Consider the following 24,783-nt stretch of genomic DNA (forward strand, 5'->3'; position numbering starts at 1 on the left):
ATTATTATTAAAATTTTTTGAGACAGCGTCTTGCTTTGTCACCCAGGCTGGAGTACGGTGGTGTGAACATGGCTCACTGCAACCTCGACCTCCTGGGCTCCAGCGATCCTCCCATGTCAGCTGCTCATAGCTGGCACTTACAGGCATGTGATACCATGCCCGGCTAATTTTTGTATTTTTTAGAGATGGGGTCTTGCCATGTTGTCCAGGCTGATCTTGAAACCCTGAACTCAAGCCATCCACCCACCTCGGACTCCCACAGTGCTGGGATTACAGGCATGAGCCACCATGCCTACCCCAGAATGGCTATTACTAAAAAGTCAAAAAATAATAAATGCTGGCAGACAGGGCACAGTGGCTCACACCTGTAATCCCAGCACTTTGGGAGGCCTGGGTGGGCAGACTCCCTGAGTTCAGGAGTTCGAGACCTGCCTGGACAACACGGTGAAATGCCGTTTCTACTAAAATACAAAACATTAGCCGGGCATGGTGGCATGTACCTGTTGTCCCAGCTACTCGGGAGCTGAGGTAGGAGAATTGCTTGAACTGGGTTGGCAGAGGTTGCAGTGAGCCAAGATCACACCACTGCACTTCGGCCTGGGCGACAGAGTGAGACTCAGTCTCAAAAAAAAAAAAGAAAAAAAAGATGCTGCAAAGCTGTGGACAAAAGGGAATGCTTATCCACTGTTGGTGCTGGGAGTGTAAATTCCTTCAACCTCTGTGGAAAGCAGTTTGAAGATTTCTCAAGAACTTAGAGCTACCATTTCACTCAGCAATACCATTGCCAGATATATACCTAAAGGAAAATAAATCATTCCACCAAAAAGACGCATGTGCTCCTATGTTCACTGCAGCACTATTCACAATATCAAAGACATGGAATCAACCTAGGTGCCCATCTATGATGGATTAGATAAAGAACATGTGGTACGTATACTCCATTCACGACTACACAGCCATAAACATGAATGAAATCATGTCCTTTCCAGCAGCACGGATGCAGCTGGAGGTCATCATCCTAAAAAGAATCAAGGCAGGAACAAAAAACCAAATACCGGCCGGGCGCGGTGGCTCAAGCCTGTAATTCCAGCACTTTGGGAGGCCCAGACGGGCGGATCACGAGGTCAGGAGATCGAGACCATCCTGGCTAACACGGTGAAACCCCGTCTCTACTAAAAAATACAAAAAACTAGTTAGGCGAGCTGGCGGGCGCCTGTAGTCCCAGCTACTCGGGAGGCTGAGGCAGGAGAATGGCATGAACCCGGGAGGCGGAGCTTGCAGTAAGCCGAGATCATGCCACTGCACTCCAGCCTGGGTGACAGAGTGAGACTCCGTCTCAAAAAAATAAAAAAAAAAGAAGATTGGGTGCTTGATTGAACATGGAAGGAAAAGAAAAAGATAAGGATGAGGATGAGTTCCAGTTTCTTTTCTTTTCTTTCTTTCCTTTTTTTTTTTTTTTTTTTTTTGTTTGAGACCAGGTCTTGCTGTGTCATCCAGGCTGGAGTGAGTGCAGTGGCATGATCATAGTTCACTGCAACCTTGAACTCCTGGGTTCAAGGGATTCCCCCAACCTTGGCCTCCAATAATGTTGGGATTACAGGTGTGAGCCACCGCACCCGGCCCCAGTTTTTGATTTATACCTTGGGGTGCATTGTGATTCCAGAGACTGCTCCATTATACTGCCTCTCTAAGAGTCATTCTATTTAGGGTGTTCTCACTGAATCAGACATGATTCTTGGTTGGAAGTAACAGAAGTCATCTCTGGTTGTCTTAAGAAGTATTTATGAAAGGTCTGTGAGAGAGTGCTAGTTGTTATTTAATTTCTATTCTTTCCTTTTCACTCAGGAAAGAGTAGAGAGGTTCCAGTAAGAACCCTTGGCCCATAAGACCACTTTCCCCAGCCTCCCTTGCTAGTCACTAGGTCTAGCCATGTGACTAAGGTGACTAAGCTCTGGCCAGTGGGATATAAATAGAAGTAATGTGTGAAACTTCCTACAGTTATCCTTTTCTTTTCTTTCTTTTTTTTTTTTTTTTTTTTTGAGACAGGGTCTCACTCCATCACCCAGGCTGGAGTGCAGAGGCACAGTCTCGGTTCACTGCAACCTCTGCCCCACCCTGGAGCTCAAGCGATCCTCACACCTCAGCCTCCTGAGTAGCTGGGACTACAAGTGTGTGCCACCATGCCTGGCTATTTTTTTTGTTTTTTGTTTGTTTGTTTTTGAGATAGAGTCTCATTCTGTTGCCCAGGCTGGAGTGTCATGGTGTGATCTTGGCTCATTGCAACCTCTGCCTCCCAGGTTCAAGTGATTCTCCTGCCTTAGCCTTCTAAGTAGCTGGGATTACAGGTGTGTGCCACCACACCTGGCTAATTTTTGTATTTTTAGTAGAGATGGGGCTTCACCATGTTGCCCAGGTTGCTCTTGAACTCCTGAGCTCAAGTAATCCGCCTACCTCAGCTTCCCAACGTGCTGAGATTATACGCGACAGCCACTGTACCCAGCCTAAACTTACCATTGAAGGGTGAAGGTATATACTTCTTCCTTTTTCCCATTACTTATGTGATGGCTGCAGCTCCATCTTGGACCGTGAGGAAGTCCATACCTTGGGGATGGCAAAGCAGACAGAGTATTCTGGGTTCCAGATCAACCATAGCATCCCAAAATGCTTATGCTCAAACTTTTATGTGAAAGAGAAATAAACTTGTTCCTTAAGTATCCATTACTTTTGTTTTCTGTTATATGCAACAGAACCCATATCTCAATCACACAGGTAGGCATCAGAGACTCACTAAAATGACAGAAGGCTAGAGGGCTTTGAATACAGTTGGATACAGGGGCACCATGGAGGTGAGGCAGCAGAGACTGCCCAGCCTCAGTACCATGCTCTTGCCGCTGGGAGCAGTCTGACTCCCAGATGGCCCCAGTCTGGTTGACTCACTCAGGATGCAAAATCCTGGTAGGGAACACTTTTTTGCTCAAATTGGGTCATGCGTCTCCTCCCCAGGGACACCAAAGGGCAGCTGGAGGAAGGACCTAGCCCTCTGCTTCTGGTATAAGCAGTGAGAGGTGTGTTCCAGGGATAGCCCATGCATCAACAAAACATACAACAAGAAATTCCTTCCAAGGGAAAATTGAGCTGTTGATAGGAAAGGGGAAGGGGAGGATGCTGGACAGCCAGAAAAACACAACATATGTCTACTACATTTAACTTCTCCCTATCCATACTGAATCACGGCAAATTAAGAGAGGCTATCATGATTTATTCTCCCATTTAACTTAAAGCTTTCTTATTTCAGTGGGCCCATTTTGCCTTAAAACATTGCAATTTTCTTTCACAAAACCCTTTAAATGGCACACATTTATCATTTCTTCTAAATTCTGTTGCAAGCAAAGATATTCACAGGTTGCTTATAGTACTCATATGCTATACCTTCCTTTTTGGCAATAGAATCATGGAAAATTATGGCAACATTGTGTAAAAGCTACAATCGAAATTCTGTCTTTGGATCTTTAAAACACTTCTTAAAAATAGCAGGAGTATTTTCTATATATAAAAAGATATCTTATCAACTAAAATGTTATTAGTATCCTTTCAAAAGCCAGTATCAATCTTGGCAGTCTTGTATTTTAACACATTTTTATTGCATTTCAGGAAAAAAAAAAAGTTACAAAGAATTCAATCCCTCAATTTATTTGAAAACAATCTAAACTATTCGTCATTAACAGGAAGAAGATCAGATGGGGCCAAAGCGCAGTTGTTGAAAATGAGCATTTTTTTGTCATCAGTTCAGTCTCATTACTGTTCCGTTGCAGTTATCTGACAATTTCTGCAAAATGACTCTTAATACTTGTTTTGTAAATGTGTCCCAAATTAGTAATACTAGCTGAGATGCCAATAATTTGCAAATGAGCCTCACTGTTGCTCAAAACTAAGAAACCATTCACAGTCACACCAAGTAAAACATCTAGTTTTATAGCTCTAGTATTTTCCTTAAAATACTTCGCAGACAGAAACAAAACTTTTTTCTTCCCTGTCTCTTCCTTTCTTTCCTCTTACTCAATCAAATCTGACTTAATAGTTAAACACGAAGTTTTGCAACCATTTTTTTTTCTTTCTTTTTCTTTTTTTTTTTTTTTTTTGAGATGGAGTCTCGCTCTGTTACCCAGCCTGGAGTGCAGTGGCGCGATCTCAGCTCACTGCAAGTTCCGCCTCCCGGGTTTACGCCATTCTCCTGCCTCAGCCTCCCGAATAGCTGGGACTACAGGCGCCCGCAACCACGCCCGGCTAATTTTTTGTATTTTTAGTAGAGATGGGGTTTCACTTTGTTGGCCAGGCTGGTCTCGATGTCCTTACCTCGTAATCTGCCTGACTCGACCTCCCAAAGTGCTGGGATTACAGGCGTGAGCCACCAAACCCGGCCTTTCTTTTCTTTTCTTTTCTTTTCTTTTTTTTTTTTTTGAGACAGTCTTGCTCTGTCACCCAGGCTGGAGTGCAGTGGCGGGATCTCGGCTTACTGCAACCTCTGCCTTCTGGGTTCAAGCGATTCTCCTGCCTCGGCGTCCCAAGTAGCTGGGACTACAGGTGCCTGCCACCATGTCCGGCTAATTTTTGTATTTTTAGTAGAGAAGGGGTTTCACCATATTGGCCAGGCTCCAACTCCTGACCTTGTGATCCGCCGGTCTCGGCCTCCCAAAATGCCAGGATTACAGGCGTGAGCCACCGCGCCTAGCTGTTTTGCGAACATTTCTAATGAAAAATCATGTGCCCTATTAGCGCAAGAATTTTTTAAACATTTGTCTATTATGCTAATGAAGAAATGTAAAGAATGTGGAAATTAGCCCCATGGTTCCTCCCTGAAGAGCTGGTATTTGTTTGTATTTTATGTTCTATTATGTGATTGTAGCTGCTCTGACCATTGGTTCCATTTTAACACAGTCATCTTTTATACAGGCTTTTCATACTGAAGATCAAGAAGCTACAAAGCTGGTAACAAACTGTTATTTCTTTAATTGACTATGTTAAGTATTGTCAGATTATCCACCACAAGCAATATTTATTTCACTTGTGACATCAGTTGTGGCAAATGTAATGTCTCTATAAAAATTGATGTTGAATTTGAATAGGTAATAATGCACATGATACAAAGTTAAAGTCATATAAAAAATAGTATACAATAGAAAGTTTCCACCTCCCATCTTTGTCACCCAGTCATCTAATTCCCCTTCCTAAAAACACTTACCAGCTTCACGTCTCATTGTTGATATTATCTGAGCATATACTAACACATTTTAAGATAGTATTGGCCGGGCGCGGTGGCTCACACCTGTAATCCCAGCACTTTGGGAGGCCAAGGTGGGAGGATCATGAGGTCAGGAGATCGAGACCATCCTGGCTAACATGGTGAAAACCCCGTCTCTACTAAAACATAAATTAGTTGGGTGTGTTGGCATGCACCTGTAGTCCCAGTTACTCAGGAAGCCAAGGCAGGAGAATCGCTTGAACCTGGGAGGTGGAGGTTGCAGTGAGCCAAGATCGTGCCACTGCACTCCAGCCTGGCAACAGAGCAAGACTCCGTCTCAAGAAAATAATAATGATAAAACAAATTAATTAAATTAAATAATCTCCTTTGGCCTGGTGTGGCGGTTCATGCTTGTTATCCTAGCATTTTGGGAGGCTGAGGCAGGAGGATTGCTTGAGGCGAGGAGTTCAAGACCTTGAGGCGAGGAGTTCAAGACCAGCCTAAGCAACTAGTGAGACCCTGTCTCTACAAGAAATTTTTAAAAAATTAGACGGGAGTGGTGGCTTGTGCCTGCAGTCCCAGATGTCAGAGGGACTGAAGTGGGAAGATTATTTGAGCCCAGGAGTTCAAGGCTGCAGTGAGCTATGATCACGCCACTGCATTCCAGCCTGGGCAACAAAATGAGACTCTGTATCTTAAAAAAAAAAAACAAAAGAACAAAAAAACAAAAAACAACAACTCTCTCTTTTTTTTTAATGCAAATATACCATACTAAATACAATTTGTTTTCTCAGCTCACTGCAACCTCCTCCTCCTGGGTTCAAGCGATACCCCCACCTTAACCTCCCCAGTAGCTGGAATCATAAGCATGCACCATCATGCCCAGCTAATTTTTTTTTTTTTTTTTTTTTTGAGATGGAGTTTTGCTCTTGTTGCCCAGGCTGGAGTGCAATGGTGCAATCTCAGATCACTGCAACCTCTGCCTCCTGGATTCAGGCAATTCTCCTGCCTCAGCCTCCCGAGTAGCTGGAATTACAGACGACTACCACCATGCCCGGTAATTTTTGTATTTTTAGTTGAGACGGGGTTTCACCATGTTGGCCAGGCTGGTCTCGAACTTCTGACCTCAGGTGATCCACCCACTTCAGCCTCCCCAGGTGCTGGGATTAAAGGTGTGAGCCACTGCTGGCTAATTTTTGTATCTTCAGTAGAGACGGAGTTTCACCATATTGGCCAGGCTGGTCTTGAACTCCTGACCTCAAGCGATCCGTCTGCCTCGGCCTCCCAAAGTGCTAGGATTACAGGCATGAGCCACTGTGCTCAGCTAAACAGACATTCTTTCACCTCCTTTTTTTTTTTCCACTTAATATACTTAGGAAATGTTTCATAGTCGTTGTAATGAATTTTAAATGGCTGCAAAAATCTTTATCATTCTCCCCATAGAGTTTATTTGCCCTCCCTTTGAATCTGTGTGGCCCTGTGTCTGCTTACCCAATAGAATGCAGCAAAAGTAACCTGTGACAGTTCCAGACTTTAGAAGGACTGACAGCTTCTGTTTCCAGCCTCTTGGAATACTTGCTCTTGAAATGGGTGTTCTGGGGAGTGCAGCCCGCGGTGTCAGAGGTCCAAGTATCATGAAGGCATGACAGTGTGAGGAAGCCCAAGTGAGTCCTGCAGAGAGGCTGCCTGGAGAGTGACAGAGATTGGTTCCTGGCTAGTTTGTAGAAGACACAAGACAACATGAATGAAGTAGTCACGTCGGACGTGCGTTCTAGGGGAGCTTCAGACGACTCTTTTTCCAACCGCCATCATGTCGCAGTTCTGTGAAAGACTCTGAGAGAGAATTGGCCAGGTACAGTGGCTCATCATGCATGTAATCTCAGCACTTTGGGAGGCAGAGGCGGGTGGATCACCTGAGGCCAGGAGTTTGAGACCACGAGACCAGCCTGGCCAACATGGTGAAACCCCGTCTCTACTAAAAATACAAAAAATTAGCCGGGCCCGGTGACAGGTACCTGTAGTCCCAGCTACTCAGGCAGCTGAGGCAGGAGAATCACTTGAACCTGGGAGGTGGAGGTTGCAGTGAGCCGAGACTACGCCATTGTGCTCCAGCCTGGGCAACAAGAGCAAAACTCCGTCTCAAAAAGGAAAAAAGAAAGTTACTTGGTTTAATCCTCACAATAACATTGGGAGGCAGGTGTCATTAGCCTCAGTTAATTAATGAGGAAAAAGCAAGCATAATATCACATAATAGTATTACATAATTTCATTCCTGGAAAACTGAACAAATCACCCAGGTCTGCACATTTCTACCTCCATTTTTAAGTGTTCCTAATTCTTAGTTCCGGGTTTAATATCCAATTTTTTTTTTTTTTTTTTTTTTCTTCGAGACGGAGTTTTGCTCTTGTTGCCCAGGCTAGAATGCAGTGGCATGATCTCGGCTCACCACAACCTCCACCTCCCAGGTTCAAGCGATTCTCCTGCCTCAGCCTCCCGAGTAGCTGGGATTACAGGCATGAGCCACCACGTCCGGCTAATTTCGTATTTTTAGTAGAAACGGGGTTTCTGCATGTTGGTCAGGCTGGTCTTGAACTCCTAATATCAGGTGATCCACCCGCCTCAGCCTCCTAAAGTGCTGGGATTACAGGTCCCAGCACCCAGGCTGAGGCAGGTGGATCACCTGAGGTCAGGAGTTCGAGACCAGCCTGGCCAACATGGTGAAACCTTGTTTCTACTAAAAATACAAAATTAACCGGGAGTGGTGATGCATACCTGTAATCCCAGCTACTCAGGAGGCTGAGGCGGGAGAATCGCTTGAACCCGGGAGGCGGAGGTTGCAGTGAGCCACCGAGATCCTGCTATTGCACTCCAGCCTAGGCAACAAGAGTGAAACTTTGTCTCAAAAAAAAAAAAAAAAAAAAAAAAAAAATTATATATATATATATATATATTTGATTTATAATGGGTCAGCAGATGGTAAAATAGTTTAAAATCTACAAATGTAAAATGATCTAGGAATAGAAAATTTACTAAGATATTTGTGCTGGAGAATCATTATTCAATATAGTGTTCAATAAAGTAATTAGAACTTTAATTGGGAAAAATCATGTAATGCTTAAAACAGTAAATGCAAACAACAAGTGAAAATCTAAGAGCTTGTTGGATTGCATATAGCAAGGTGCTAGTTTGCACAGTTTCTGAAACTCTAGGATCTGGATTGGAACACACTGAAGACTTGGGCAAGCAGATGCTTTATATATCTTGAGATCGTTCTGTCGCGAAGTGTCTCTTTTGTCTGTCCCTTCGTTTCCATTCTCGATGCTACTGTCCTATTTCGGCTCCTCACGCTTTCTCCCACAGTGTATGGTAATAATCTTTTAATTGGTCTCTCTTTCCGGGAATTTCCCGTTTTCTGACTTCTTTGCACTGACCTTCAGATTAATATTAATACAGTTCTCTTCACTTGTTCTTCACAACCTCTTGAATGAAATCCAAGCTTCTTAGTGAAGTATTGAAAATCCACTCTGAATTCTAGCTTCACTCCCTGTCTGGCATGAATAACTCATGTCTCCTGAGGCCTTGGAGCCCTGAGGATAAAAACAGTGGATTTGGCCGAATGCGGTGTTTCACACCTGTAATCCCAGCACTTTGGGAGGCTGAGGCAGGAGGATTGCTTGAGCCCAGGAGTTAAAAACCAGCCTCACAAATATAGTGAGGCCTTATCTCTGCAAAAAAATTATCTGGGCATGGTGGTGCACATCTGTAGTCCCAGTGATTTGGGAGGCTGAGCCGAGAGGATCGCTTGATCCCAGGAGGCAGAGGTAGCAGGTGAGCCAAGATCGTGCCACTGCACTCCATCCTGGGCGACAGAGTAAGACCCTGTCTCTAAATAAATAAATAAATAAATAAATAAATAATGACGGATTCACTCTCACAGAAATAGGTGACATTCTCCCAGCTCAGCACCCCTCCACTGCTGCAAAGACCCCTGTTATTTCCGAGGCTCCTTCCCCTTACCTTCTGCTCCATTATCCTTCACAGGAGTCTGCTGCTGAGGCCTCCACATCCTGTCGAGCCCCTTAATAAGAATACTAACACTAGGCCAGGCGCGGTAGCTCACGCCTGGAATCCCAGCACTTTGGGAGGCCGAGGCGGGCGGATCACGAGGTCAGGAGATCCAGAACATCCTGGCTAACACGGTGAGACCCCGTCTCTACTAAATATACAAAAAATTAGCCAGGCGTGGTGGCGGGCACCTGTAGTCCCAGCTACTCAGGAGGTTGAGGCAGGAGAATGGCGTGAGCCCGGGAGGCGGAGCTTGCAGTGAGCCGAGATCACGCCACTGCACTCCAGCCTGGGCAACAGAGTGAGACTCCGTCTCAAAAAAGAAAAAACAAAACAAAACAAAACAAAAACCAAAAAAGAATAATAACACTAAAGAGAACTACAAGCAAGATACTGGGTTCAATCATGTACTTGCATTACCTGAGCAAATCCTCACGACATCCTGTAGAGAAGCCACCATTAGGGACTAGTAAGTAAGTGGTCATGCCAAGATAAAGTCCAGGAAGGCTAACTCCAGAAGCCATGCTGCTCACCACCACACATGAGGACCCCTCCTGGTGCCACCACGCACCACTGAGGATGAGGACTTCCGCAGAGGCCATGCCTCCTTGCTTCTCCCAAGTGGTGTTGCTCCCATGGCTTTCAAGTTATTGGTGCCTGGTGTCACCAGAGCCTCAGGCCTGGACCTGCCCCATTCAAGCCACTCCTGAGCTAGAAGCTTTGACGATCAAAGCTTCGCTCTGTCCTCTGGAGCCCTCCTAGTGTCACAGACCTGCAGGGTCCTTACCCAGGTGGGCAGAATACACTGTCACCCTTTGAGCTGCACTCTGACACCAGGCCGCCTACGCCGTTCCTACCACCACCATGTCTCTCCCTATACTCTCAGAGATGTTAGTGAGGACAGAACTGTCACTGTTTACGCTGGACCTTCTCTCTCTCCCTGGTACTGAAATGTGGGTCCATGGGCTAGGCTGGAAGGTCTAATGTGAGCAGTGGCCAGAAGGATGTCCTCAAAATCAGCCCCTGCCTCTTGAGGGGTGTGGGATGCAGGGAAAAGGGCATTTCGTCGAGTATCTCTTTGAGTTGTTACAGTACATGTCTTCCTTTCCAAATCTTCCTTTTTCAAAAATCTAGTTAAAATAGACAATTAATTATAAAATACTCAAATCCCTTCTATCCTAACCTCCCAAGACATGATTATTAGAATTTGTGTCATTCTGTCTCTGGAGGCTGCTCTGTCATTCATATAAATCAATTTCTGGCAGGTCCCAACTTTTTAGAATCCTGAGCTGAGCCCTGTTTAGGTTCAGGGTTGAATTTCACTATCCTTTACCTCCCATGTGAACCCTGGGGAAACCACCAAATGGAAACACATCCGAAACCAGCCTTTCGCTTTCTTGCAATGCCTTTTCCAAGGCACTTCCTTCACCTAAACCTCCTCAGCACCTCCACCTCCTAAAAATCCTTTATGTGTTTATTTATTTATTTTTGAAACAGGTTCTCTTTCTGTCACCCAGGCTGGAGTGCAGCAGTGTGATCATAACTCGCTGCAGTCTTGAACCCCTAGGCTCAAGCAATCTCCCTGCCTCAGCCTCCCAAGTAGCTGGGATTCCAGGCATGAACCAGTGCTCCTGGCCCTAAAATCCTATCTTGTAATGTTCAGGTCCAAAGTCCCTCTTCCAGGAATTGCTCACAGAGCACCCTCAAAGTGAACTCTCTCTCTCTGCTCTCAACTCCTTAAGTGCTTTCCCTGGCACTCGTAACAGACATTTGTTTTGTCTGCCTGGCATCCCTTTCCACTATCTCCAGTATCAACTTCCACCTCTTTTCCTCTCCACTCCAGCCATGTGATTCTGGGGTGGACACCAATCCCAGGACCCCCATCACAGTGGACAAAGGGTGACATATTCCCAGCATTGCCAGACATAACGCCCTACCACTTTGGCCTCAATGATTGGTGGGAGGCAGGGACATACGACCAATGCAGGCCAATCAGAGTCTTTCCCTAGGATCTACATTTATAGCAGAGAGGAAAGAGAAATTCTGTCTTTTCCCTGGGTTGGAAACTGACGTGTATTAGCCTAGAGGTGCTTCTCTCTCTCTCTCTCTCTCTCTCTCTCTCTGTGTGTGTGTGTGTGTGTGTGTGTGTGTGTGTGTGAACCCAACAATTTTGGGCATCCTCCGCCATTGCATGAGCCCATAAATCCCCTTTTTTTCCAACTGTTATTTTAAGTTCAGGGATACATGTGCAGGATGTGTAGGTTTGTTACATAGGTAAATATGTGCCATGGTGGTTTACGCACAGATCATCCCATCGCCTAGGTGTTAAGCCCACATCCATTAGCTATTCTTCCTGATGCTCTCCCTCCTCCCACCCTTCACCTTCCAACAGGTCCCAGTGTGTGTTGTCCCACCAATGGGTCCATGTGTTCTCACTGTTCAGCTCCTACTTATAAGTGAGAACATGCGGCGTTTGGATTTCTGTGTCTGCATTATTTTACTGAGGATAAAGGTCTCCAGCTCCATGCATGTCCCTGCAAAGGACATGATCTCATTCCTTTTTACGGCTGCTTAGTATTCCATGGCTTGTACATAACCACATCTTTTTTTCTTGAAGCAGAGTTTCACTCTTGTTGCTCAGGCTGGAGTGCAATGGCATGACCTTGGTTCACTGCAACCTCCACCTCCCGGGTTCAAACAATTCTTCTGCCTCAGCCTCCCCAGTAGCTGGGATTACAGGCATGTGCCACCACATTCAGCTAATTTTGTATTTTTAGTAGAGGCAGGGTTTCTCCAGGTTGGTCAGGCTGGTCTCGATCTCCCGACCTCAGGTTTTCCATCCTCCTCGGCCTCCCAAAGTGCTGGGATTATAGGCATGAGTCACTGCATCCGGCCACCACATTTTCTTTATCCAGTCTGTCATTGATGGGCATTTGGGTTGATTCCATGTCTTTGCTATTGTGAATAGTGCTGCAACGAACATACACGTGCATGTATCTTTGAAACAGAATGATTTATATTCCTTTGGATATATACCCAGGAATGAAATTGCTGGGTCAAGTGGTATTTCTGCCTCTGGGGTTTTGAGGAATTACCACACTGTCTTCCACAATGGTTGAACTAATTTATACTCCCAGCAACAGTGTACGAGTGTTCCTCTTTTTCCACAACCTCACCAGCATCCATTATTTTTTGACTTTTTAATAATAGCCATTCTGTGGCCCGGTGCGGTGGCTTATGTCTGTAATCCCAGCATCTTGGGAAGCTGAGGCAGGCAGATCACCTGAGGTCAGGGGTTCGAGACTAGCCTCACCAACATGGAGAAACCCCATCTCTACTAGAAATACAAAATTAGCTGGGCGTGGTGGCGCATGCCTGCAATCCCAGCTACTTGGGAGGCTGAGGCAGGAGAATCACTTGAACCCAGGAGGTGGAGGTTGCGGTGAGCCGAGATCACGCCATTGCACTCCAACCTGCACAATAACAGTGAAACTCTGTCTCAAAAAAACAAACTTGCAACCAAACAAATAATAGCCATTTTGACTGGTGTGAGATGGTATCTCATCATGGTTTTGATTTGCATTTCTCTAATGACCAGTGATGTTGAGCTTTTCCTCATGTTTGTTGGTTGCATGTATGTCTTCTTTTGAGAAGTGTCTGTTCATGTCCTTTGTCCACTTTTTAATGGGGTTGTTTTTTCTTGTAAATTTGTGTAAGTACCTTATAGATGCTTAATGTTAGACCTTTGTCAGAAGGATAGATTGCAAAAATCTTCTCCCATTCTGTAGGTTGTCTGTCTACTCTGATGATAGTTTATTTTGCTGTGCAGAAGCTCTTTAATTAGATCCTATCTGTCAATTTTTGCTTTTGTTGCAATTACCTTTGGTGTCTTCATCATGAAATCTTTGCTTGTGCCTATGTCCTGAGCAGTATTGCCTAGATTTTCTTCTAGAGTTTTTTATTGTGTGTTTTTGAGAAAGAGTTTCACTCTTGTCGCCCAGCCTTAGTGCAATGGTGCCATCTTGGCTTACTGCAACCTCCTCCTCCTCGTTTCAAGCAATTCTCCTGCCTCAACCTCCTGAGTAGCTGAGATTACAGGCACACACCACCATGCCCAGATAATTTTGTATTTTTTGTAGAGACAGGCTTTCACCATGTTGGCCAGGCTGATCTAGAGCACCCAACCTCAGGTGATCTGCCTGCTTTGGCCTTCTAAAGTGCTGAGATTACAGGCATGATCCATCACGCCTGGCCCTTTTCTAGGGTATTTATAGTTTGGCGTTTAACATTTAAGTCTTTAATCTATAATTTTTTTTTTATGGTTTTTTTTGAGACAGGGTCTCACTCTGTCACCCACATTGGAGTACAGGGGCACAATCTCAGTTTACCGCAACCTCTACTTCACAGGCTCAGGCGATTCTCCTGCCTTAGCCTCCCGAGTAGGTGGAATTACAGGTACCTGCCACCACACCACGCTAATTTCTATATTCTTAGTAGAGACAGGGTTTTACCATGGTGGCCAGGCTGGTCTCGAACTCCTGACCTCAAATGATCCAACTGCCTCAGCCTCCCAAAGTTCTGGGATTACAGCCACCATGTCCCACCTAATATATCTTGAGTTGATTTTTGTATGTGGTGTAAGGAAGTGTTCCAGTTTCAGTTTTCTTTACATGGCTAGCCAGTTCTCCCAGCACCACTTATTAAATAGAGAATCCTTTCCTCATTCCTTGTTTCGGTCAGGTTTGTCAAAACTCAGATGGTTGGCCGGGCGTAGTGGCCCATGTCTGTAATCCCAGCACTGTGGGAGGCCCAAGGGGGTGGATCACGAGGTCAGGAGATCGAGACCATCCTGGCTAACATGGTGAAACCTTATCTCTACTAAGAAATACAAAAAATTAGCCCTGCACAGTGGCACGCACCTATAGTCTCAGGTACTTGGGAGGCTGAGGCAGGAGAATAGCTTGAACCTGAGGTGGAGCTTGTAGTGAGCCGAGGTCCTGCCACTGCACTCCTGGGCGTCAGAGTGAGACACTCCATCTCAAAAAAAAAAAAAAGGAAACAAAGGAAGGATCCTTTAGTTTGGATCTCTTCCACTAAAGGAATTACCTGTTGAACGTTGTTAGGAATGTAAGTACTGAAGGCAAACTGCCTGGGTTTGAATTTTGTTCTGTCCCTTGCACCCTGCCTGGGTTCAAATCTAGCTCTGCTTATTAAGTTCTTTTAAGGTGATGATCTTTGAGCAAAAGTCTTAGCTGCTGTTTTCCCAAGTAAATGGACACAATAGTTGCTACCTTGTGAAGGATTCATGTAATTCACCAGCGTTTACCAAGTAGCATCCCTGTTCAGTTTTAGTCATTGGTGATTCTGTATTTGGACTGTGAGGGGGTATTGGGGTGGGGTGGTGTGTGTGTGTCTGTGTCTGTGTGTGTGTGTGTAGCACTTAATTGCATCCAGAAATGAAAAGATACTTTCCATAAGGGAGAGGCAGCTTCTCTCTGCTTTTGTGTCAAAAGGGAAGAAGGGAGTTTGGAGAGGGAAAGGAATTCTGTTCAATACTAAGCTCTTTTCTTCAAAATCAGAGGTATATAGAATGTGTAATAATTTACAGAATATCTAGACTTCAACAATCTGATTGTTTTTAATTTATTTTTACTTTTTCAGGTTGAGACTGAGCTAAAGTTAATGTGTGGTGACGTTCTGGATGCACTGGACAGACACCTCACTCCAGCAGCTACTGCTGGCAAGTCCAATGTTTTCTATTATGAAATGTAGCTTCTATACTAACAATGAACACAAATACTTCAATAATTTTAAACACTCTCAGGAATAATTGGCTTAGTTTCTTTTTTTCTTAGACATTTCCTATTATTTTCCTTATTAAATATAACCAAAAATCCCACAGAAATTAACTGAGGAGCCTCTAAATATCACCAAAGTAATCACTTGATAGACTAGAATTAAACAAGCAAGAGGTTCCAAGAAATGGCACAAGTGTATTAATCATAAAATAAAATTTCTCCATGAAGCATTCAGCCAGCACTGTGCAATGTGTGGCCGTTTGGGGGAGGGGATGAGATAGGTCCCATGAAAGTAAAAGAATATAAATAACTAAAGCAAACCTAATGCATTTTTATAATAGCCTGACCATCTTTTTATTCCAACATCAACTATCCTTCTAACATTAAACAATTATTTTTAAATAAAAGTTGGAAACCTACATCAAAGAAAGTCATGATTCTAAAAAAGCCAACTTTCAATCTTACATTTTCCTTTCTAGTATAGAACCTACATTTCATAATAGAAAACCTTGGAACAGCCAGTGGTAGCTGCTGGAGTGAGGTGTCTGTCCAGTGCATCCAGAACGTCGCCACAGATTAACTTTGGCAGTCTCAACCTGAAAAAATAAAAAATAAATTTTAAAAAATAAGATTGTTTCAGTCTAGAAATTCTATAAATCATTACTCATTCTCTCTACCTCTGGTTTTGTGGAAGAAAGCTTAGTATTAAAGAGAATTCATATCCCTCTCCAAACTCCCTTCTTCCCTGTTGACACAAAAGCACAGAAAAGCTGCCTCTCGGTTATCAAAAGTATCTTTTCCTTTCTGCATGCAATTAAGTGCTACACACACACACACACACACACACACACACGGACACACCAACCCCAACACCCCCTCACAGTCCAAGTACAGAATCACCAATGACTAAAACTGAACACGGATGCTTCTTGGTAAACGCTGGTGAATTACATGAATCCTTCACAAGGTAGCAACTATTGTGTCCATTTACTTGGGAAAACAGCAGCTAAGACATTTGCTCAAAGATCATCACCTTAGAAGAACTTAATAAGCAGAGCTAGGATTTGAATCCAGGCAGGGTGCAAGGAACAGAACAAAATTCAAACCCAGGCAATTTGCCTTCAGTGCTTACATTCCTAACAAGGTTCAACAGGCAATCCCTTTAGTGGAAGAGATCAAAAACTAGTTAAGATACCGAAAATCTGTGGACCAAAGTAGCTATTGCCACTCATCTCTATTTATTTATAATACTGAAAACGTACACCACCTCTAAAGTCACATACATAGTTGGCTTCCATTTTTTTTTTTTTTTTTTTTTTTGAGAGGGAGTCTCGCTCTGTCGCCCAGGCTGGAGCAGAGTGGCGCGACCTTGGCTCACTGCAAACTCTGCCTTCCGGGTTCATACCATTCTCCTGCCTCTGCCTCCCAAGTAGCTGGGACTACAGGCGCCCGCCACCACGCCTGGCTAATTTTTTTTTTTTTTGTATTTTTAATAGAGACGGGGTTTCACCGTGTTAGCCAGCATGGTCTCAATCTCCTGACCTCGTGATCTGCTTGCCTCGGCCTCCCAAAGTGCTGGGATTATAGGTGTAAACCAGCGAGCCTGGCCTTTCCTTTATATTTTTAGTACAGACAGGGTTTCATCGTGTTAGCCACGGTGCAGCTTGTGCATTCATAGGTTGGGATAACACCTACCCCTTCCAGTGCCATTTTAAAGATTTCATATAATACCTTACACAGATACTTATAATACAGATATTTTCCCACTCAGGACAGTGCCCAGTGGAGCTGGTGGGTCAGTAACTGTGGTTCCCCCATCCTGCCCTCTCCCTACCAAGCTCCCTTTCCACCTGCCCTGCAATTCCCTTCCGTGTTCTCTTTCATGTGTTTATATGCCTGTCTCTTCCACTAGAATCAGCTTCTCAACAGCAGTGCGATTGACAGTTTGGGCAGAATCATTCTTCGTTGTGGGGACTGTCCTGTGCATAGTAGAATGGTGACAGCATCCTAGTCTCCACCCCACTCGATGTCAGTAGCACCCTCCAAGCTGTGACAGTCAAAAATTAGACGTTGTCAAATGTCCTCTGAAGGACAAAATCACCTCTAATTAAGAACCACTGCACTAGAATAATGGCTCCAACGTTTTTGGAGCAAGATCTACAATAAGAAACTTTTTTTTTATATGCATTTACCCACACAGTATGTGAAAAAACTTCATTAAATCGTTCTTGCCTGACAGTGTCCCACTCTGAAATGTTCTGTTTAAAAACCGAGTAGGCCGAGCGTGGTGGCTCACACCTGTAATCCCAGCACTCTGGGAGGTCGAGGGAGTCGGATCACGAGGTCAGGAGATTGAGACCATCTGCCTGACACACTGAAACCCTGTACGAAAACTACAAAAAAGAAAAAAATTACGGGACGTGGTGGCAGGCGCCTGTAGTCCCAACTACTGCAGAGGCTGAGGCGGGAGAATAGCCTCAACCCAGGAGGCGGAGCTTGCAGTGAGCGGAGATGGCGCCACTGCACTCCAGCTTAGGCGACAGTGCCAGAGTCCGTCTCAAAAAAAAAAAAAAAAAAAAAAAAGGCGGGACGCGGTGGCTCACGCCTGTAATCACAGCACTTTGGGAGGCCGAGATGGGCACATCACGAGGTCAGGAGATCCAGACGATCCTGGCTAACACCGTGAAACTCCATCTCTACTAAAAATACAAAAAATGAGCAGGGCATGGTGAGCGCGACTGTAGTCCCAGCTACTCGGGAAGCTGAGGCAGGAGAATGGCGTGAACCCAGGATGTGGAGCTTGCAGTGAGCCGAGATCGCACCACTGTACTCCAGCCTGAGCAACAGAGCGAGACTCCCTCTCAAAAGAAAAAAAAAAGGAAGCAAACTGGGTATGTGCCTTTAGAGGTGGTGTACATTTTCAGCATTATAAATAAATAGAAATGAGTGGCAATAGTTACTTTGGTGCATAGATTTTTGGTATCTTAACTACTTTTGGATCTCTTCCACTGAAGGAATTGCCTGTTGAACGTTATTAGGAATGTAAGCACTGAAGGCAAACTGCCTGGGTTTGAATTTTGTTCTGTTCCTTGCACCCTGCCTGGATTCAAATCCTAGCTCTGCTATTAAGTTCTTTTAAGGTGATGATCTTTGAGCAAATGTCTTAGCTCCTGTTTTCCCAAGTAAATGGACACAATAGTTGCTACCTTGTGAAGGATTCATGTAATTCACCAGCGTTTACCAAGTAGCATCCGGGTTCAGTTTTAGTCATTGATGATTCTTTATTTGGACTGTGAGGGTGTGTTGGGGTAGGTGGTGAGTGTGTGTGCAGCACTTAATTGCATCGAGAAAGGAAAAGATACTTTTGATAACTGAGAGGCAGCTTTTCTCTGCTCTTTTGTCAACAGGGAAGAAGGGAGTTTGGAGAGGGAAAGAAATTCTGTTCAATACTAAGCTCTCTTCCTCAAAATCAGAGGTACATAGAATGTGTAATAATTTACAGAATTTGTAGACTTCAACAATCTGATTTTTTAAAATTTATTTTTATTTTTTCAGATTGAGACTGAGCTGATCTGTGGCGACGTTCTGGATGCACTGGACAAACACCTCATTCCAGCAGCTGTAGCTGGCAAGTCCAAGGTTTTTTATTATGAAATCTAGGTTCTACACTAACAACTAACAAGTGTACTTCAATAATTTTCAACACTCTTAGGAATAATTGGCTTTTTTTCTTTTTGTTTTCTTAGACATTTCCTATTATTTTCCTTATTAAATATAACCAAAAATCCCACAGAAATTAACTGAGGAGCCTTTAAATATCAACAAAATTATCACTTGATGGACTAGAATTAAACAAGCAAATGGTTCCAAGAAATGGCACAAGTGTATTAATCGTAAAATAAAATTTCTACATGAAACATTCAGCCAGCACTGTGCAATGTGGGCCATTTGGGGGAGGGGAATAAGATAGGTCCCATGAAGGCAAAAGAATATAAATAAGTAAAACAAAAGCTAATGCATTTTTATAATAGCCTGACCATCTTTTTATTCCAACATCAACTATCCTTCTAACATTAAACAATTAGTTTTAAATAAAAGTTGGAAACCTACATAGAAGAAAGTCATGATTCTAAAAGGCCAACTTTTAATCTTACATTTTCCTTTGCAGTATAGAACCTACACAAGAAATAAGATGAAAACAACCCCTGCTCATTCCACCGTACCAGCTTTTCATTATCTGCATCTTCAGCTGAAGAGAGTGCACCATGTCTCAAAGGTTCCTTTCAAGTATCTGACTTTATCCTCAAGTCACTTTTTTTCATTAAAATGTTCAGACCCTGAAGTTCTTAGGTGTGAGCCTAACAACATATGTACAAGATCTGTATGAAGAAAACTGTGAAACTCTGATGAAATAAATCAGATAACTAAATGAATGGACAGAGATTCCATGTTCATGGATAGGAAGGCTCAATATTGTAAAGATGTTACTTCTTCCCAGCTTGATCTATAGATTCAGTGCAGTCTCAATCAAAATTCCAGCAGGTTACTTTGCAGATATCAATGAACTGATTCTGAAATGTATATGGATAGGCAAAAGATCCAGAATAGCCGACACAATATTGATAGAGAAACTGAAGGACTGACATTCCCTAACTTCAGAATCTACTATAAAACTACATTAATTAAGACAGTGTGATATTGGTCAAGGAAGAGACAAACAGATCAGTGGAACAGAATAGAGAGCCCAGAAATAGACCCACATAAATATAGTCAACTGATCTACAACAAAGGAGCAGATACTTTTCAACAAACGGTGCTGGAACAGCTGGACATCACATGCAAGAAAAAAAAAATGAGTCTAGGCATAGACCTTTTATTTAGCTTTTTAAAAATATTTCTTGTTAAAATCCGGGGTTCATTCAGTGTACATGCATTGCATTTAGTTATCATGTTACTGTAGTCTTTTTAAATCTAGAGTCGCCCCACCCATCTTTTTTACATCAAACTGACTTAGGAAAGAATCCAGCCCAATTGTCTTACAGAATGTGAACTCTAAATTCATCACCAAAGATAACAAAATAAACCACTTTCTTAATTTGTCAGATTGTTTCTTTATGGTGTTAACTTATTCTCCTGTCCCATGTATTTCCAAACTGGAAATGAGGTCTAGAAGTTTCATTAGATTCAGGTTACACAAGGAACTATTCTTAATTGCCTGCAGGGATAACTACCATCTTTACGGTAGCTGTTCCCATGGTGATAAGTTCTTACTGCTTCCTTTGACAGATGTTAATGTTCGCGTGTCAAATCTCACATTCTTGGGAGCTATAGTGTCCACCCACGCACCTTTACCTGAAGTCCAGCTACTTCTGCAACAGCCATGTTCTTCTGGACTCGGTAATAGCAATTCAGCAAGCCCTCACCTCAGCCCTCCTGATTGGTGGAAGAAAGCCCCTGCAGGACCCTCTCTGGAAGAAAGGTCAGTTAGCTCACCTAAGGGGTCTTCAGAGCCCTGCTGGCTCATTCAACTCTGCGTTTCCATTGTGGTACTGCCCAAGGAGGATTCCTGTTCAGGTAGCGATGCTGGCTCTGCAGCAGGAAGTGCCTACGAACCATCCCCCATGGGACTGGAGGCCTTACAGGTAGGAGGTTTCCTTTCCTCATGTCTGAAGTGGAAGGAACCATTCTTCCTTCAGAGTGCCCGTGAGGAGCGGGCAGGTAAAACCAAGCCATGTGTCAATTGTGTTTGGTATTTTAGGTATGGGTGGTCTATTGTTTTTGTTGTTTTGTTTTGGGGAGGTGTTCCTTGGTTGCAAAATAGCAGATTCATTCCTCTTTGTTCTTTGATTGCAAATTATTTTAGTCACTTCAGGTATTACATGACAGGCAGATGTAATAGATGGTAGAAGAATTCTGAGTGAAGTTGTACAGTTAATTTTTGATTTTTTTCAACTTAAATGTTTAATTCTTTATAAGCTTCTCCTTGGTCTTGTACCTGCTTAGAGCAACAAAATAATTGTTCCTTCAAGGAAAGAAAACAATCCTAGATAAAAGAGTTTACTTTTTCTATACAAATGTGATCTGAGACTAGGCCTGGTCCTGGGGTCTGCTGCTAATTAACTGGACAACATGAAACATGTCCTTTAACCTTGTCAGGCTTAGTATCTTTAGCGGTAAAATTGAATTAATGCCTAACTTAAAGAATAGTTCCAAGACTTAAATGAGATTACATTAATGAAAAGCGGGCCGGGCGCGGTGGCTCAAGCCTGTAATCCCAGCACTTTGGGAGGCCGAGGCGGGTGGATCACGAGGTCAGGAGATCGAGACCATCCTGGCTAACATGGTGAAACCCCGTCTCTACTAAAAATACAAAAAACTAGCCGGGCGTGGTGGCGGGCGCCTGTAGTCCCAGCTACTCGGAGGCTGAGGCAGGAGAATGGCGTGAACCCGGGAGGCAGAGCTTGCAGTGAGCCGAGATCGCGCCACTGCACTCCAGCCTGGGTGACACAGAGCGAGACTCCGTCTCAAAAAAAAAAAAAAAAAAAAAAAAGAAAAGCAATCATATACTAAAGCACCATAAAACTATGATACAGTTAATTGATGTTAGTCATGAAATGAAGATTATGGTTCTTAATTTCATTCGACAGATTTCAGCCCCTGTTAAACATAAGCGATTTCTGAAATATTATCACACTTTTCTGGATATTGCAGCCTTGCACTCAGGTCTTAGAGGGTTAATTCCATGCTCTCTCTGCAGGTATTGGCTCTTCTGGGAAGGGGCTACTTTTCAATGACTCAAGCCTACTTGATGGAGCTTGGAGAGGTGATTTGCAAGTGCATGGGGGAAGCAGATCCATCCATTCAGCTTCATGGAGCAAAGGTAATTTTCATCAAAACCACAACGCTTTTTCCTTCTCGTCACTTTATATCCCTCCTTTTCTTCACTTTACATTCTTCTGCCACATGTCCTTCAATTCTGAGATTTCTTAAAGAGATTTCAGGTGAGGAAGACTATACATTCTTCTGTTTTCAGCTGTTACATGTAAACCCCAAGAATTGATTCGGTAACAAATGAGTAAGATATAGCTGTTGATTTCAGTCCTTGAAAGAATGCCTCTGTTAAGAGTGACTGAAAAAAGGAAGAAAATTAGTTGTAAATTATGTTTCCCGTTGATTTGAGGTGATCTCCAAACTAAAGTGCAGTTGTCTGTTAGTCCTAATCCTCTGCTTTGGTAATTCTTTTTTCTTGGCAGCTTCTAGAAGAACTGGGCACAGGCTTAATACAGCAGTATCAACCAGATTCTACTGTAGCACCTGATCAGAGAGTATCAGTCTTCTTGGTAAATATATGTCAATTCATAGTTTTCTTTTATTGGTGCTTCAGTTGCAGTTTTATTTATTTATTTTTTTTTTTTTGAGACGGAGTCTCGCGCTGTCGCCCAGGCTGGAGTGCAGTGGCCGGATCTCAGCTCACTGCAAGCTCCGCCTCCCGGGTTCACGCCATTCTCCGGCCTCAGCCTCCCGAGTAGCTGGGACTACAGGCGCTGCCACCTCGCCCGGCTATTTTTTGTATTTCTTAGTAGAGACGGGGTTTCACCGTGTTAGCCAGGATGGTCTCGATCTCCTGACCTCGTGATCCGCCCATCTCGGCCTCCCAAAGTGCTGGGATTACAGGCTTGAGCCACCGCGCCCGGCCTGCAGTTTTATTTTGAAGTTCAGTGATAAGTGGAATAGATGGTATGGTTTCTTCCAGTGTCAAAAATTGTGTTTTATAATCCAGGAAAACATGCAACTAGTATAAATGGGTTTTATTTTACATTTCAGTTTATTTGCAATTTAGTATGCGGTAGGCTTATGTAACCAGCAATAGTAAAACTAATATTTCTTTTGCATAAAACCTAGTCTGGTTATTCAGCCTGCCCAAGAGACAAAGAGCCAGAAATTTTGTATCCAAAGCCATGGGATCAAATTTAGGGAACATGATTGTATTAGTCCATTTTATGTTGCTATAAAGGAATACCTGAGGCTGGGCAATTTATAAAGAAAAGACGTTTATCTGGCTCACAGTTCTGCAGGCTATACAAAAAGCATGATGCCAGCATCCACCTCTGATGAAGCCCCAGGAAGCTTTTAATCCCGGTGGAAGGCAAAGGGGGAGCAGGCATGTCATATGGCAAGAGAGTAAGCAAGAGGGAGATGCCAGGCTCTTTTAAACAACCAGCTGTCATAGAGTGAGAGCTCACTCATTACCACAAGGACAGCACCAAGCCATTCAAGAGGCATCCGCCCCCATGACCCAAACACTTCCTATTAGACCCAGCTCCAGTGTTGGAGGTCACATTTCAGCATGAGGTTTCGAGGAGGCACACATCCAAACCATATCATTCTGCCCCTGGCCCCCGCAAATCTTATGTTCCTCTCATTGCAAAATAGTCATCTCTTCCCAATAGTTCCCCAAAGTCTTAACTCTTTCCAGCATCAACTCAAAAGTCCAACATCTCAGCTGCGACTCAAGGCAAGTTCCTTCCACCTGTGAGCCTGTAAGATCCAAAACAAGTTATTGATTTTTAAGATACAGTGGTGTACAGGCATTGGGTAGACACTCCCATTCCAACAGGGAGAAATCAGCCAAAAGAAAGGGGCAACGAGCCCCACACAAATCCGAAACCCAGCAGGACAGACACTAAACCTTAAAGCTCCAAAACAGTCCTTTGACTCCATGTCCCGCATCCAGTGCACACTGGTGCAAGGGATGGGCCTCCAAGTCTTCTGGCAGCCTTGCCCTTGTGGCTTTGCTGGGTGTAGGCCGTGACCATTCCCAGAGTTCCACTGGGCAGTGCTCGGTTGGAGACTCTGTTTGGGGGCTCCAACCCCATATCTCTCTTTGGCACTGCCCTAGTAGAAGCTCTCAGTGGGGGCTCTGTCTCTGTGGCAGGCTTCTGCGTGGGCACCCAGGCTTAGGAAATCCTCTGAAATCTAGGTAGAAGCTCCCAAGCCTTCTTCACATTTGCATTCTGTGCATCTGCAGGCTTAACACCACATGGAGACCGCTAAGGCTGACAGCTTCTACCCACTAAGCAGAAAACCAAGCAGTATCTGGGGCCCTGTGAGCCAAGGCTGGGGATGCTGGGAGCAGTGTCTCAAGGCTGTGCAGAGCAGTGGGGCCCTGGGCCTGGCCCCCAAAACCACTTTCTTCCTAGACCTCTGGGTGTGTGATGGCAGGGGTTGCCTCAAAGATTTCTAAAATGCCCTTAAGGCTGTTTTCCCATAGTCCTGGCTATTAGCACCTGGCTCCCTTTTAGTCATGCTAATCTGTCTAGCAGGTAGTTGCTGGGAGCTTGGATTCCTTCTCCAGTACAGGGCCAGGGTGCAAATTTTCCACATTTTTATGCTGTTAACCTTTTAATGGTAACTTCCAACTCTAAGTCATTCCTTCGCTCCTACATCCGACTATAGGTTGTGAGAAGCTGCCACATCACCTGTTGAATGATGCTTCGAATTTCTTTCACCAGATATCCTAAGTCATTACTCTTTAAGTTCAACCTTATGCAAATCCCCAGGACATGGGCATAATGCAGCCAAGTTGTTTGCTAAGGTGTCACACAGGTGAGCTTTCCTCCAGTTCTCCCAACTTTTTTATTTCTATCTGAGGCCCCCTCAGCCTGGCTTTCACTCTCCATA

At 44.0% G+C, this 24,783-nt stretch overlaps 1 protein-coding gene across 1 annotated transcript in view; it reads left to right on the plus strand.

The window, feature by feature from the left end:
- The window catches only part of LOC112609248 (HEAT repeat-containing protein 6-like), a 192,266-nt gene that overhangs the window by 46,951 nt on the left and 120,532 nt on the right, over positions 1 to 24,783 (plus strand). Inside the window, 4 exon segments of the mRNA XM_025361774.1 lie at positions 18,658 to 18,730; positions 20,389 to 20,744; positions 21,860 to 21,982; positions 22,356 to 22,442. Of these exon segments, the coding sequence (XP_025217559.1) occupies positions 18,658 to 18,730; positions 20,389 to 20,744; positions 21,860 to 21,982; positions 22,356 to 22,442 (639 nt within the window).

The sequence above is a fragment of the Theropithecus gelada genome, chromosome 16 (genome assembly GCF_003255815.1).
Source record: "Theropithecus gelada isolate Dixy chromosome 16, Tgel_1.0, whole genome shotgun sequence".
Taxonomy (NCBI): Eukaryota; Metazoa; Chordata; class Mammalia; order Primates; family Cercopithecidae; genus Theropithecus; species Theropithecus gelada.